At 39.9% G+C, this 17,337-nt stretch overlaps 1 protein-coding gene across 7 annotated transcripts in view; it reads left to right on the top strand.

Moving 5' to 3' along the window:
* LOC148902531 (rap guanine nucleotide exchange factor 2-like) overlaps positions 1-17,337 on the top strand; it is a 131,856-nt gene that overhangs the window by 52,678 nt on the left and 61,841 nt on the right. For all 7 annotated transcript variants that reach the window (XM_088991148.1, XM_088991153.1, XM_088991147.1 and 4 more), the window contains 2 exons: positions 6,920-6,995; positions 11,111-11,278. In XM_088991148.1, the coding sequence (XP_088847274.1) occupies positions 6,920-6,995; positions 11,111-11,278 (244 nt within the window). The remainder of the gene's footprint in view (positions 1-6,919; positions 6,996-11,110; positions 11,279-17,337) is intronic.

Raw genomic sequence — 17,337 nt, 5'->3', positions numbered from 1 at the left:
CTTGAATATCGATATAACGAGACTTTACTGTACATAAAATAAGGTACATTTGAGTAGTTGTTAGAAAATTAGAAAGTAGAAAATGATGTTTTATGCGGACCTGGGAACGGATTATTCTCATTTTAATGGTTTCCTATGGGAAATACCTTTTTGGGATGCACACTTTTCACCTTATACATATTTCCTGGGAACCAATTAAGTTTGTAAGCTGAGGTCACACATTCATGAGTAACTTCTGTGGAATAAAGGGGGAGAATTCTTTCACACATTAAACACTCCACCCTTTTGAGACACTTAGGTAAATAAAATGACTTTATTAGGTAAATAAAATGACTTTATTATACAGTACAGTTTATTTCTTGAATTATAATACCATAGCACATTTATTATACATAAAATAAGGTAAGTTTGGGTAGTTGTTAGAAAATTACAAAGTAGAAAATGATGTTTTATGCGGACCTGGCAACGGATTATTCTCATTTTAATGGTTTCCTATGGGAAATACATTTTTGGGATACACACTTTTCACCTTGCACACACTTTCTGGGAACCAGTTAAGTTCGTAAGCTGAGGTCACACATTCATGAGTAACTTCTGTGGAATAAAGGGGGAGAGTTCTTTCACACGTTAAACACTCCACCCTTTTGAGACACTTAGGTAAATAAAATGACTTTATTATACTCTACAGTTTATTTCTTGAATTATAATACCATAGCACATTTATTATAAATAAAATAAGGAAAATTTGGGTCGCTCTTAGAAAATTAGAAAGTAGAAAATGATGTTTTATGCGGACCTGGGAACGGATTATTCTCATTTTAATGGTTTCCTATGGGAAATACATTTTTGGGATACACACTTTTCACCTTGCACACACTTTCCGGGAACCAGTTCGTAAGCTGAGGTCACACATTCATGAGTAACTTCTGTGGAATAAAGGGGGAGAGTTCTTTCACACATTAAACACTCCACCCTTTTGAGACACTTAGGTAAATAAAACGACTTTATTATACAGTACAGTTTATTTCTTGACTTATAATACCATAGCACATTTATTATACATAAAATAAGGTAAGTTTGGGGAGTTGTTAGAAAATTACAAAGTAGAAAATGATGTTTTATGCGGCCCTGGGAACGGATTATTCTCATTTTAATGGTTTCCTATGGGAAATACATTTTTGGGATGCACACTTTTCACCTTATACATATTTCCTGGGAACCAATTAAGTTTGTAAGCTGAGGTCACACATTCATGAGTAACTTCTGTGGAATAAAGGGGGAGAATTCTTTCACACATTAAACACTCCACCCTTTTGAGACACTTAGGTAAATAAAACAACTTTATTATACAGTACAGTTTATTTCTTGACTTATAATACCATAGCACATTTATTATACATAAAGTAAGGTAAATTTGGGTAGTTGTTAGAAAATTAGAAAGTAGAAAATGATGTTTTATGCGGACCTGGGAACGGATTATTCTCATTTTAATGGTTTCCTATGGGAAATACATTTTTGGGATGCACACTTTTCACCTTATACATACTTCCTGAGAACCAATTAAGTTTGTAAGCTGAGGTCACACATTCATGAGTAACTTCTGTGGAATAAAGGGGAAGAATTCTTTCACACATTACGCACTCCACCCTCTTGACTCCCTCATAGCAGGAAGTGAGTAGTACGCTGGAATGCCGGCATTATAACGGCGGGGGGCGGCGGAGGGGGTGGTCCTAAAGTGGGCTGAGCCATTGGAAAGGGGGTTGATCCCACCAGCCACACACTCTCATTCTCACATTCCTGGCGATGGGGTGTGCACAGTGGGATATACGCTGTAGGCTTTAGCCCCCCTGGAATTGCTCACGGGAATGAACTGAGAACTTGGGGGGTGATATTTCCACATGAGGAACAAGGAGGATCGTCTAATCTTATCAGGTGACGAAGGACAACCGACGCCCTCGGACAAGTTGTGACCGTAATTTGTCAAATGACTTCTACTGAGCGTATTTTACAAAGATTCCCGCGCATATAGCCATATTTTACCTTTTAAGACTGGCGCTGAATATTCCGGAAGTCTTGTTTTCGAGTTGATGACGATTCCTGACGTCACTGAAGGAACGCCCCTGACCGAGAGAGTGACACACAATGCATTTTGGGTACTTTGTTTGGTCTGAAAATTTCGTGTTGATCCGTGTTGATGGCGGAATTAGAAGGAAAACACACATAACGCGATAGTGAATCGTTGTGTGTTGCAACAAGACTACTATTTGATACTAGTTGACACAAATACCCAGCAGACAAATCAGCCCGTTTACAATCGAGCTTGGGCGCCATCTTGTGCATTTTCCGGGACGCTACATCGCTGTCATTGACGGCTCGAATTGATATGGAAGGACTCCTTTAATGGATTGCAAACATGTATGCTTTCCTCTTCAGAACTATTTGAATCATATTCATAACTGGATGAGGAACAAGAAAGCATCTTTTCCGAATCTGAAGCCATTCTATTGATTCTTGAGCAAGGCAAGACGTCTTGGTGTGACGTCACGAACAAGGGGGCTAGCTAAATAATATCTATCTTATCTATCTATCTAGCTAGCTAGCTATCTATCTAGCTAATGTTTCTTGACTTGAAGATTGCATAGGTAAATCAACTTTATCAATTGACCTTTTTAATTTTGTTTACCAAATTATTGCCAATTATAGGAGATTCTACATCGGTTTTGTTAATTTGATATTTTTGTGATTTTCATCAGAACCGCAGTCAAACACTAGATTCTGTTATTGGATTTTTTTTCAGTGTTCATGTTGGAAAACAAAAAGCAAGAAAGCTGAAAAGTTTTTAAAAAAATCGATTGCAAACATGTATGCTTTCCTCTTCGGAACTATTTGAATCATATTCATAACTGGATGAGTAACAAGTAGGCATCTTCTCCGAATCTGAAGACATTGTTTTGATTCTCCAGCAAGGCAAGACGTTCCTGGCGTGACGTCACGAAAAAAGGGGGCGGAGCCTTCTGAAACTCGGCATCTACGGGGTCATTTTGAAGTAGTTTTGGGACACTTTAACTCATTTTTATTGTTGTTTTGCATTTGACTAAAAAAACCTTTGTGTTTTGGGTATTTTAGGTGCTATGAAATGGTGTCGGTTGTCCTTTAACTCCCTGTGCAATGGAAAAAAAAGTGGTTTGTTTTGGTTGTGATGTGAAAATGGCAGCTGGGAGCGTGTTATGCCTTCAAGTCGGTGGAATAGACAGCGGGAGCTATTTTGATTGTGGAAAGTAGCACACTTTTGAAGACGAAGGTCCCTTGCTGACGGATTGTGTAGAGAAAACGTTTTCAAAGTCGTCGGTGTTATTTTTGACACTTTTTACACAACGAAAATGACAATACACGCAGCTCCTATCCGTCTTAGGTTTAATGTAACGAGTCTTGTGCACAATACGATTAAAAAATGCGTACTAAGTATTTCATAAATATGTTCTTTAGCGTAGCACTACATCAGTCGTATGTATTTTTTTCAGAGAAAATGCAGCATTCATAGTATTGCGGCGGAAAATATTAATCAATATAATCTGTTATTTACCTAGCTAACTAGCTATCTATTTGCTATATATTTGCTGTCTCTTAGCTCGCTATCGAGCTGGCTTTCTGTCTAGCTAGCTAACTATTAGCTATCTCGCTAGATAGCTATCTAGCGAGCTACCTAGCTCACTATCTATTAGCTATAGAGCTGACTGTCTGTCTAGCTATCTATCAGCTACATATTTAGCTAGATAGCTATCTAGCTAGCTATCTATTAACTAGCTAGTTAGCTAGCTAGCTTTCTATCTATTTGAGGATTGAGTGAACGCTGCCGCTGCTCACCCACAGAAAAACGTATTAAAGACAGTCTCGCTAGCTATCAAGATTGCTACCTATTAGCTGTCTAGCTAGCTATCTAGCCAGCTTTCTATCTATTTGTGTTACTGTTGGGTTGAGTGAACGCTGGCGAGTGTGGCTTCCGCTGCTCACCCACAGAAAAAACTGACTGTAAAGTGACCTTGAGAGATTTGAAAGGCGCAGATAAATAAAATGTATTATTATTATTATTATTATTATTAATTTATTTTTAGCTAATTGCAACATAGGTTGTCCTGAGTATCCAATCCAAACTAAAATGTATACAATACTGTGGCGGACCATCACGGCCTGCAAGGCCTTCTCTGCTAGCCTAAAAATATCGGAATCACAGACTAATTAATTCTATTGTGTTCATAAATTCTTTTAGAATAATTCCTAATTGTCTTTCAGCTTCCTTTCACTACTTTTCCCTTGTTGCTCTGCTTTCAGTCATGTGTTTTCGTATTTAAGCATTTGACCAATCACATTTCAGACATCATTTGTGACCAGGGTCAGAAATCGACCTGAATGCCTTCACAATCAGTTCTGCAGGCCCTGGAGCATAAAATAAATGTCAATGAAAGAAACTGTTGCTTTAACCAATCAGAGTTTGAATTAGCTAGTCACACTAGTACTAGTACAATCATAGTATCACTGACCGCTAGTGATAAACGCATACTGGCCACAGCTAGCAGACTCTTATCTACTCAAAATAACCAAGAATTCCTCACAGTATAACAAAAGTGACTGTTTCGTTTGTATTTGGCACAGTACAGGAGTAAAACCAAACACCATTTTGAATGGTCTGTTTTGAAGAGCTCAAAGTAATCACGCGACCATTCTAAATTCTTATTAGTGGCATGTCAGCATCTATTCCTGAGGGTTACGACCCGTGAGTTATCTACAACCACGTGGCGGGAGGAATTGTGTTTACAAAGCTTAAAGACGATTGAATGGTCAGCTGTAAACCCGAAGGAGATTGCCGTGGTGTCCAATCAGAGTTTTTAACCCTCCTTCACGTCATCTTGCATCACCAACGGGATTAATCTTTGTCCTTCTCAAAGACAAGAGTCGCTTCAAAAAGATGGCGTCTACACTCTCCCCGCACCGCTAAACAGCTTTGTGGAAAAGCCCGAAACCCCATTCCTCCCCACTACCACTACCCTTGTTTTCAGTCCGACCTCTACTAGCCCGGCCGGGATTAGGTGGCGCACCGTTGGAATCGCCGACAGCACAACGGATTTGCGGCTTTGGCGGTGCGCCGCCGGGCTCACAGACTGAAAAGGCGGCTGATGTTATGCGCTGTGACATTCCAGACACCTCAGGCGTGTTGTATAACAGGAGGTCGCTGGGGGTACAAGTGAGTGGTCAAAGTGGGTACCGGTCACCTGATCGAGTCGTCTGCAAATGCATGTGGACAGGAATGATGCACTCTGATGACACCGAAGAATCTGAATCTTTATGATCACGCTGCTCACATTTTCCGTGAATACACATCTTCAAAGAGTCAAACACGGATGTCCTTGAGTTCTGACAAAGTCTGCCTTCTACGTCAAACGTGCTCTAGAATTTCCAAGGCTAAACTAGGTGCTCTGCTTTAGAATATTTTTGTCTGATATTTTGTCTAAGAGACAGGAGTTTGACAGACAAGAGTCTGAGAGACAAACGTCTTAGAGACAGGGTCTGAGAGACAAGAGTGACAGGAGTGTGAGAGACAGGAGTCTAAGAGACAGGAGTCGAAGAGACAGGAGTCTGAGAGACAGGAGTCTGAGACACATGAGTCTGAGAGGCAAGATTCTGAGAGGCAAGAGTCTGAGAGACAAGAGTCTGAAAGACAAGCGTCTTAAAGACAGGGTCTGAGAGACAAGAGTCTGAGGGACAAGAGTCTTAAAGACAAGCGTCTTAGAGACAGGGTCTGAGAGACAAGAGTCTGAGGGACAAGAGTCTGAGGGACAGGAGTCTGAGAGACAGGAGTCTGAGAGACAGAAGTCTGAGAGACAGGAGTCTGAGAGACAAGAGTCAGAGAGACAGAGTCTGCGAGACAGGAGTCTGAGGGACAAGAGTCTGAGGGACAAGAGTCTGAGAGACAAGAGTCAGAGAGACAGAGTCAGAGAGACAGGAGTCTGCGAGACAGGAGTCTGCGAGACAGGAGTCAGAGAGACAGGAGTCTGAGAGACAGGAGTCTGAGAGACAGGAGTCAGAGAGACAGGAGTCTGAGAGACAAGAGTCTGAGAGACAGGAGTCTGAGAGACAAGAGTCTGAGAGACAAGCGTCTGAGAGACATGCGTCTGAGAGACAAGAGTCTGAGAGACGGAGTCAGAGACAGTCTGCTGAGTTTTTTGTAATGACCCATTACTGTAAATTCATCAATTCAATCCAATTCATTCATCATTTTAAGACGAGCACAGTACAAATATATTAATGTCGCCATTTCCTGTCTCTTTTTTAGTACATTTCCTCCCCCCTATTACCTCAAAATGGAACGGAATAAACTCTTTAATCGATTGCAAACATGTATGCTTTCCTCTTCAGAACTATTTGAATCCTATTCATAACTGGATGAATAACAAGAAAGCATCTGCTCCGAATCTGAAGCCATTGTTTTGATTCTCCAGCAAGGCAAGACGTCTTGGGGTGACATCACGAACAAGGGGGCGGGACCTTCTGAAACTGGCCACTTCCTGTTTCAAATTAAAGTACTTTTTAGACACTTGAAGTCATTTTTCTTGGTGTTTTGCATTTGACTAAAAATATCATACTGTGTGTTTTGGGTATTTTAGATGCGATAGAACGTTTTTCTGATGTCAGTTAGGAACCAAAAAAATGGTGTCGGTTGTCCTTTAAATGTGCGGCGTCATTGCGGATTTTCAAATGTATCCAGACAAGGCTCCCCAAGCCATGATGCAGTTCAAGTTGAGCTTCACGAGTACCAATTTTCAATTGAAGTTTGAGCCATACGAGGTCCAAATCCTAAACTTGGTGACTTTAGTCTCATGAAGAAGACGTTGATGTGATGTTTTGTCTTTCTTCTCCCCTGCAGTTTTGGGAAGAGATCGGCAGGCAGCCTGAGGCGTGGATGCGAGTGCATCGTCTTGGAACCCTCAGAGATGATTGTGGTGAGTCTTCCAGACCAAAATGTCTGTGGTCAAAGCAAAGCGTTGTGTATGTGCTGGAATGTGTTCTCTGTTTATAGAAGTACAGTGATACCTTGGCTTACAAACTTAATTGGTTCCCAGACAGAGTGTGTATCCCAAAAATTAATTTCCCATAGGAAACTATTAAAATGAGAATAATCCGTTCCCAGGTCCCCATAAAACATCATTTTCTACTTTCTAATTTTCTAAGCCTTAAAACTACACAAACTGAAATTTCTTATTATTAAAAAAGGCAACAAAAAACTAAATAACAAATAATGTGACACAACACAAAAGACACAGACAGTCACACGTCCGGTCTACGTGACGTACAACAATACAAGGTGAGAAAATAAAACACAAAGAAATCAATGTTATTTACCTAGGTGGCTACCTAGCCAGATAGCTATTTGCTATCTATTTGCTGTCTCTTAGCTAGCTAACTAGCTGGCTGTCTGTCGAGCTAGATATCTATTAGCTATCTAGCTAGCTAGCTATCTATTAACTAGCTATTAGTGCTGCTCACCCACAGAAAAAAAACTTAACCTGTGACTGTAAAGTGACCTTGAGAGTTTTGAAAAGCGCTTAGAAATGTATTATTATTATTATTATTATTATTATTATTATTATTATTATTATTATTAAAGACAACACAAAAACTATCTCTGAGCTAGCTAGCATTCTATCTATTTAAATTACTTCCGGGTTGAGTGAACCCTGGCATGTGTGGCTGCCACTGCTCACCCTCAGAAAAACTTGTCCTGTGACTGTAAAATGTCCTTGAGAGTTTTGAAAGGCGCTTGTAAAGGAAATTTATTATTATTATTATTATTATTATTATTATTATTATGATTCTTCTTCTCCTTCTTCTTCTTCTTCTTCTTCTTCTTCTTCTTCTTCTTCTTCTTATTATTATTATTATTATTATTATTATTATACAAAAACTATCTATGAGCTAGCTAGCATCTATCTATTGTAAAGTGACCTTGAGAGGCACTTAGAAATGAAATGTATTATTATTATTATTATTATTATTGTTATTATTATTATTATTATCCAGTGACTATAAAGTGACCTTGAGAGTTTTGAAAGGCGCTTACAACTTAAATGTATTATTATTACTATGATTATGATAATGATGATGATTATTAGTATTATTATTAAATGACGCAACAGCACATTGAATTGAAATGATTTTTTTCCCTCACCAAAGGTTTAACTTACATCTTGTCACGTTCATGTCATGCTAGCCATGTCGCGCTTGTTCTCCTCCATCTTTAGCGTATAGCGCTAGCAAACAACAGCTGGTCGGCATCGAGTCAGATTGCAGCGGATCCCGTTAATCTCCCTTTCACATGCCGTTAATTGCTGCGCGGGATATGCGCCTTGACTGAACGTTCACACAGTGCCCCCCCACGCTAACCTCACCCGCCTACTAGTACAAAAATACAAAATACAAAATAGCACTCGCTGCTGCAGACTGCAATTTGCTGCAACCAGTCAACATAAATAACGCCATGGTGAATCGTAGTGTGTTGCACCAAGACTACTATTTGATACTAGTTGACACAAATTCCCAGCAGCTCATTTCCAACTGAGCTTGGGCGCCATCTTGTGCATTTTCTGGGACGCTACATTGCTGTCATTGACGGCTCGAATTGATATGGGTGGACTCCTTTAATGGATTGCAAACATGTATGCTTTCCTCTTCAGAACTATTTGAATCATATTCATACCTGGATGAGTCACAAGAAAGCATCTTCTCTGAAGCCATTGTTTAGATTCTGGAGCAAGGCAGTGTGTGACCAATAGTGATGTCACAAACAAGGGGGCGGGACCTTCCGCAACTCGGCATCTCCGGGGTCATTTTGAAGTAGATTTGGGTCATTTTTTATTGGTGTTTTGCATTTGAATAAAAATATCATACGTCGTGTTTTGGTTATTTTAGATGCTATAAAAGGTTTTTCTGATGTCAGTTAGGAGACCAAAAAAATGGTGTCGGTTGTCCTTTAATTCCCCGTCCGTGCCTTGGGAAAAAAGTGGTTTGTTTTGGTTGTGATGTGATAATTAAAAAGTCTATTCTGTGCTCCTGCAATCGCTCCAAATGATGATGATGATGATGAGCAAAAACAAGTAAAAAAAAAATAGCTAAATAAAAAAGGGCTCTCAATTTGCATGCACGGAGATTTGCAACCGGAGACGGTTGTCATGGTAGCGGAAGAAGGAGATTTCACTGGCGTAATCCCGCTCGCTCGCTCGCTGTCGGAATGCGAAGCGCCGAGGAATCAAAAGCAAAAAAAAAAAGATACAAGTCATGAAGGAGAGGATAGATGTTTTTTTTTTTTAAATCTCCTTCCCCACAAAATAAAAAGATGCAGTTTCGCTTTTTCAATTTTCCACTTGCAAATATTAAAAAAAAAAAAATAATAATAATAATATTTAAAAAAAAAAAATAATAATAATAATAATAATAATACATTGTATTTCTAAGCGCCTTTCAAAACTCTCAAGGTCACTTTACAGTCACAGGAGATGTTTCTCTGTGGGTGAGCAGCGGCAGCCACACACGCCTGCGTTCACTCAACCCGGAAGTAACTCAAAAATATAGAAGGCTATCTAATACATAGCTAATAATAATAATAATAATAATAATATATTGTATTTCTAAGCGCCTTTAAAAACTCTCAAGGTCACTTTACAGTCACAGGAGATGTTTTTCTGTAGGTGAGCAGCGGCAGCCACACGCGCAAGCGTTCACTCAACCTGGAAGTAACTCAAATAGATAGAAAGCTAGCTGGTTAGCTAAGAGATAACTAATAGAAAGCTGGATAGCTAATTAGATAGCGAATAGATAGCTAGCTAGGTAGCCAGCTAGCTAGCTAGATAGCGACTACATAGCAAATAGATAGCTAGCCAGCTAGCTGGTTATTTCGGGTTGATTGAACGCTGGTGCATGTGGCTGCCGCTGCTCACCCACAGAAAAACTTATTCCGTGACTGTAAAGTGACCTTGAGAGTTTTGAAAGGCACTTATAAATGAAATGTATTATTATTATTATTATTAAAAATGTTTCTCCATTGACTGTCAGGTTGATTCGGAAATCAACATGGCGATACCATGCTCTTAATCTGCATATTGTCATGTAAAAAATGACGAGTATTCAATTCAAAATTGTCTTTTACCGACCACTAGCTATTAGCTATCTGGCTGTCTGTCTGTCGAGCTAGCTATCTATTAGCTACATATCTAGCTAGATAGCTGTCTCCCTAGCTATCTATTAACTAGCTATTAGCCATCTAGCTGGCTGTCTGTCTAGCTAGCTATCTATTAGCTACATATCTAGCTAAATAGCTGTCTCGCTAGCTATCTATTAACTAGCTATTAGCTATCCGGTTGTCTGTCTGTCTAGCTCGCTATCTATTAGCTATCTAGCTGGATAGCTATCTAGCTGGATAGCTATCTCGCTAGCTATTTAGCAAGATGGCTATTTCGCTAGCTATCTATTAACTAGCTATTAGCTATCTAGCTGGCTGTCTGTCTAGCTAGCTATCTATTAGCTACATATCTAGCTAAATAGCTGTCTCGCTAGCTATCTATTAAGTAGCTATTAGCTATCCGGCTGTCTGTCTGTCTAGCTCGCTATCTATTAGCTACCTAGCTGGATAGCTATCTCGCTAGCTATTTAGCAAGATGGCTATTTCGCTAGCTATCTATTAACTAACTATTAGCTATCTAGCTGTCTGTCTGTCGAGCTAGCTATCTATTAGCTACATATCTAGCGAGATAGCTGTCTCTCTAGCTATTAACTAGCTGTTAGCTATCTAGCTGGCTGTCTGTCTAGCTAGCTATCTATTAGCTACATATCTAGCTAGATAGCTGTCTCGCTAGCCACCTATTAACGATCTATTAGCTATCTAGCTGCCTTTCTGTCTCGCTAGCCATCTATTAACGATCTATTAGCTATCTAGCTGCCTTTCTGTCTAGCTTGCTATCTATTTCATATCCTAGCTATCTAGCCATAAAAACAGCAGACGCCATGTTGGTGTGTGTTTTCATTCTAAATTTGGCTAAACGTCCGCTAACCGACTGTTTCCCAGGTGGACTATATGGATGAAAATGAGGAATACTTCCAGAGACAAGCCTCGCACCGCCAATCCCGCCGCCGCTTCCGCAAGATCAACCAGAAAGGCGAGCGGCAGACCATTATCGACACGGTGGATCCGTATCCCGCCAGGAAGCCGCCCGTCGCCCGAGGCTACCACACGGTCAGTTTGGATTGTTGTTGATGTTGTTGTGGAGGATTTTGGAAGTACAGTGATACCTTGGCTTACGAACATAATTGGATCCCAGACAGAGTGTAAAAGTGTGTATCTCAAAAAATAATTTCCCATAGGAAACCGTTAAAATGAGAATAATCCGTTCCCAGGTCCCCATAAAACATCATTTTCTACTTTCTCATTTTCTAAGAACTACCCAAATAGACCTTATTTTATGTATAATAAATGTGCTATGGTATTATAATTAAAGAAATAAACTGTACTGTATAATAAAGTGGTTTGATTGACCTTTGTGATGGTCGTTAATGGCTTGATTGAATGGCGTGGCCGCTTTCATCAGCATTAAACACTCGATGAGGAACGTAGCCTTCTTCTTTCACCATCTTCAGGAATGATCCCTTGGAGGTGCTTTCTCTGCTATAATTTTACCTTATTCCTCATCAATTGTATTCTGTTTAGCTGGGTGGATAGCTTTTTGCATGAAGTGTACAGAAGGCTTGTACGGCCTGATTAATGGAATACAGTAAAGTCTCGTTATATCGATATTCAAGGGAGTCCGAAAAAATATCGATATAACCGGGACTATCGATATATCCGACCCTGTTTGCATGTAATTTTCTCCGTGCGTGCATAGAAATAGTATCGATATAACCGGGACTATCGATATATCCGATATCGATATAACGAGACTTTACTGTATTTTAACCTTGCAGTTTACACTCTGATTTTGATTTTTCTTGTTTGGAGAACGGGCTCGTTCGCAAACGACACATTACTCATTGTGGCAGCTCCGTGTGTATCCCGAAAAATAGTTCGTATGCCAAGGTAAAATTTTCATAAATTTAACGTTCGGAAACTGAAAAGTTCGTAAGCCAAGGGGTTTGTAAACCGAGGTATCACTATAGCTCAGCTCACCCTGGTCGTTTGTTGTCGAAGTGGTTTGGGTCTTCCTCGATAGTTGATTGGTGTTGTTTGTTCAAGTGTCTTTGAGTGATTTTACTGTCGTAGCGTGTTTGTGGATGATGTTTTTCTTCTTCCTGTTGTGTTTATTATTTTGCTTTGTGTTGACTATTATGTGAAGCGTTTTGTTCCAGCTGCCGCTGTAGTGAAAGCGCTATGTAAAGTAGGATCCATTGTATTGTATTGTCTATATAGCGCATTAGCTGGTTATATATTAGCTATCTAGCTGGCTATTAGCTATCTATCTGTATCTCTTTCTTTCCTGATGTTAGCAATCGAAGCGTTCTCACAGTGTGAGCCTGCGCATAGTAGCTTTCCTGTTGTGCGCAATTTCACCGCATTCCATACATTCCGGCGTGTTCCCGATCCCTCCTGAAACGCTGTGAACCACCCCCCAATGTCCACGCCCCCCCCCCCCCAAAAAAAAAAAAAAATCTAAAGAATGCAGCAAAGGGCTGGGAAGACTCACCCTGCTTTTCTAAATTTAGAGCTGCATTTTTTTTTTTTTTGCTCGTGAAAAGAGGTCTGATCTCAACTTTCTCATGGTCACTTGTTGCCCTCGAGGGAGGAGAGAGATGGAAGGAGGGAGGGCGCCATGGCAACCACATGGCGACGAAGAGAAACTATTGACTGATATAGCTAGCCATTGAGCTATCTAGTTGACTATCTCGCTGGCTACCTAGCTAGCTAGCTATTTTTTTAATCTATTAGCCATCGAGCTATCTAGCTGGTTGTCTCGCTGGCTATTTAGCTAGCTAGCCATTTTGTAACTATTAGCCATCGAGCTATCTAGCTGGTTATCTCGCTGGCTACCTAGCTAGCTAGCCATTTTGTATCTATTAGCCATCGAGCTATCCAACTGGCTACCTCGCTGGATACCTAGCTAGCTAGCTATTTTCTATCTATTAGCCATTGAGCTACCTAGCTGGCTACCTAGCTAGCTAGCTATTTTCTATCTATTAGCCATCGAGCTATCTAGCTGGTTACCTTGCTGGCTACCTAACTAGCTACCTATTTTCTAACTATTAGCCATCGAGCTATCTAGCTGGCTACCTTGCTGGCTTCCTAACTAGATAGCTAGATTTTTTTCTATCTATTAGCCATCAAGCTGGCTATCTCGCTGGCTACCTAACTAGGTAGATATTTTCTATCTATTAGCCATTGAGCTATCTAGCTGGTTATCTCGCTGGCTACCTAGCTAGCTAGCCATTTGGAATCTATTAGCCATCGAGCTATCCAGCTGGCTACCTCGCTGGATCCCTAGCTAGCTAGCTATTTTCTATCTATTAGCCATTGAGCTATCTAGCTAGCCATGTTCTATCTATTAGCTATCAAGCTACCTAGCTGGCTACCTAGCTAGCTAGCTATTTTCTATCTATTAGCCATCGAGCTATCTAGCTGGTTACCTTGCTGGCTACCTAACTAGCTACCTATTTTCTAACTATTAGCCATCGAGCTATCTAGCTGGCTACCTTGCTGGCTTCCTAACTAGCTAGCTAGATTTTTTTCTATCTATTAGCCATCAAGCTGGCTACCTCGCTGGCTACCTAACTAGGTAGATATTTTCGATCTATTCGCCATTGAGCTATCTAGCTGATTATCTCTCTGGCTACCTAGCTAGCTAGCCATTTTGTATCTATTAGCCATCGAGCTATCCAACTGGCTACCTCGCTGGATACCTAGCTAGCTAGCTATTTTCTATCTATTAGCCATTGAGCTACCTAGCTGGCTACCTAGCTAGCTAGCTATTTTCTATCTATTAGCCATCGAGCTATCTAGCTGGTTACCTTGCTGGCTACCTAGCTAGCTAGCTATTTCCTATCTATTAGCCATCGAGCTATCAAGCTGGCTACCTCGCTGGTTACCTAACTAGGTAGATATTTTCTATCTATTCGCCATCGAGCTATCTAGCTGGTTATCTCGCTGGCTACCTAGCTAGCTAGCCATTTTGTATCTATTAGCCATCGAGCTATCCAGCTGGCTACCTCGCTGGATACCTAGCTAGCTATTTTCTATCTATTAGCCATTGAGCTATCTAGCTGGCTATCTAGCTAGCCATTTTCTATCTATTAGCCATCAAGCTACCTAGCTGGCTACCTAGCTATCTAGCTATTTTCTATGTATTAGCCATCGAGCTATCTAGCTGGTTACCTTGCTGGCTACCTAACTAGCTACCTATTTTCTAACTATTAGCCATTAAGCTATCTAGCTGACTACCTTGCTGGCTTCCTAGCTAGCTAGCTAGATTTTTTCTATCTAGCTAGCTATTTTCTATCTATTAGCCATTGAGCTATCTTGCTAGTTAACAAGCTACCTAGCTGGCTTCACTGAACCCGGAAGTAACTCAAATAAATAGAAAGCTATCTAGCTAGCTAATAGATAGCTAGGTAGATAACAAGCTAGCTAGCTGCCTAATAGTTAGCTAGCTATATAGCCAGCTAGACACCATAAGACAGAGTCCAAGGACTACTTTTGTGGCCATGAAGCTCCACAGCCCATTTCAATTAAAAATATGATATTAGCGCATACAGCTACATACAAGCCGCCCCAGTTTCAAGCTCAGATAACTCCAGACCGATATAATTTAGGGATTCACTTTTTTCTGATGAGAAAGACATATTGTTTCATATCTTTCTTTTTTGTTTTACATGGCTCCCAGGAATGCAAAAAGGTACCGTACTTCTAATCACGTCTTATGTGTCTTGTGTGTGCATTTCCTAGCTGCATGCTATTAGCACCTCTAGAATGTTTAAATAAAACAGCATTTGTCTTTTTTTCCATGTTAGCGCTTTGTTCTAGCTTCAGCTGTTGTTATAACAAGTTTTAATGACAAATTTAAGTCGTTGTGCGTACTCCGATAGTCTTTGTCTCAAATATATGAAATATAAATATTGTTGACATATTTTAACAATTTTTTTTGAAAAGTGGGAATTGAAAAGTGTGACGTGGAGTGTCATTCCCGAATTTCTTTGGGTTTTGTTTTTTTTTTCTTGCTTTGGTGTCGATAAAGCGCTGGCCAGACCTCTGGCAGTGGTTTTTTTTCCCCCCTTCCACAAGGGGGCAGCATTTCCCTTTGTTCCAGCTTCAGCTGTTGTTAAAGCGCTATATCTTTTTGCTATATATTAGCTAGCTGGCTAGCTATGTAGCTGGCTATTTATTAGCTTCCGGGTTGAATGAACGCTGTCCGAAAAATCAATATTCTGTGGGTCCTGGAATTTGAGTGACAATGACAAAAACCCTGGCACTGGAGTGGACACATTTTTCCACATTGTCTGGCAGTGAATGAGTTAAGGAAAAATGGCTGATCGATGCAGATGCTTCTGCACACTTTGTGCTTATATATAGCACCACGATCAGACAATAAAGCCAGGATCGAAATAGAAGAGTTATTTTTGGACAAGTGCCGAAAAATGCTAATGAGGAGGCGGTGTGGGACTGTGATTTGGCACATTTTTCTTATCCCGCCGCGCCGGCTTGACATTTCATGTGTTTTTCATGTTGTCATTGACATTCAACGGTTGTTTTTTTTTTAAACAGTACAGTCATATACAGTGATACCTTAGCTTACGAACTTAATTGCTTCCCAGACAGAGTGTGTAAGGCGAAAAGTGTGTATCCCAAAAATTAATTTCCCATAGGAAACCATTAAAATGAGAATAATCCGTTCCCAAGTCCCCATAAAACATCATTTTCTAATTTTCTAAGCCTTAAAACTACACAAAATATATCTTATTTATTTATATATTTATATATATATATATATATATATATATATATATATATAAATAAAATGACTTTATTGTACAGTAAAGTTTATTTGTATATTATATTTATATATATAATATAGAAATAAACATATATATATATAGGTATAGGTAGGTAGGTGTTCTTTTGACTTCAAGACGGCGCCGCGAGAGTGGCTGCCTTTCCAGCAGCTCATGTATTTTGTTTTTCTACTTTCATTCCTTTCATCACTTTGCTGCTGTGAAATGTAAATTTCTCCACTGTGAGACGAATAAAGGCATATCCAATCCAATCCAATATTTTGTTTTAAGGCTTAGAAAATTAGAAAGTAGAAAATGATGTTTTATGGGGACCTGGGAACGGATTCTTCTCATTTGAATGGTTTCCTATGGGAAATAATTTTTTGGGATACACACTTTTCACTTTACACACACTGTCTGGGAACCAATTAAGTCCGTAAGCCAACGTACCACCGTACTCCCATTTTCTACCCTCGCTACGAATCACATGGCTAACAATTGCTGATGTTTACCCACAACAGTTAAAACTGGTCTACTTTTGGACCGTAGTAAAGTTTCATGACCCCGAAAAACATCCTGATCGGAAGCTGCTAGTTAAACGTTAACTGCGAACGGAATGTGGAACATGCTAACTGTCTTTGCGCGGAATTATTTCCAGGTGACGGTAGCGTGTTTAAAAAAAAAAACGTTTTTGAACATCTTTCTTGTGCTAACCGTGTAATTACATATGGTTTACTTAAAGGACAACCGACGCTTTTGTACAAGTTATGCCCATAATTTGTAAAATGGCTTCAAATGACTTCTACTGAGCGTATTTTAATAAGATTCCAGCGCATATAGCTATATTTTACGTTTTGAGACTCGCGCTTAATATTCAGGAAGTCTTGTTTTTGAGTTGGTGACGAGTCCGTACGTGACGTCACTGAAGGAACGCCCCTGACCGAAAAAAAAGGACACATTGTAGCAGTCCTTCCATCACGTCAATATATTTTGCGGTACTTGTTTGGTCATGTTGCACCAAAAAGAGCCAGAAGAGGGCGGCCAAGTTCCATGTAAGGAATTTATCAGCCTGTGGAAACGGGCTGATAAATTCCTCACACGGAGCTTGGTCACCATTTTCTGCCCCTTTTTTGGTGATACATTTCCCCCCAATGTTGCCTCAAAATGGCACGGAAGGACTTCTTTAATCGATTGCAAACATGTATGCTTTCCTCTTCAGAACTATTTGAATCATATTTATAACTGGATGTGTAACAAGAAAGCATATTCTCCCAATCTGAAGCCATTGTTTTGATTCTAGAGCAAGGCAAGACATCTTGCCGT

This window comes from Hippocampus bargibanti, linkage group LG02 (assembly GCF_051943395.1).
Source record: "Hippocampus bargibanti isolate YZ-2025 linkage group LG02, ASM5194339v1, whole genome shotgun sequence".
Classification (NCBI taxonomy): Eukaryota; Metazoa; Chordata; class Actinopteri; order Syngnathiformes; family Syngnathidae; genus Hippocampus; species Hippocampus bargibanti.
The sequence above is the reverse complement of the archived record's forward strand: the minus strand, read 5'-3'. Positions and strand labels throughout refer to the sequence as shown.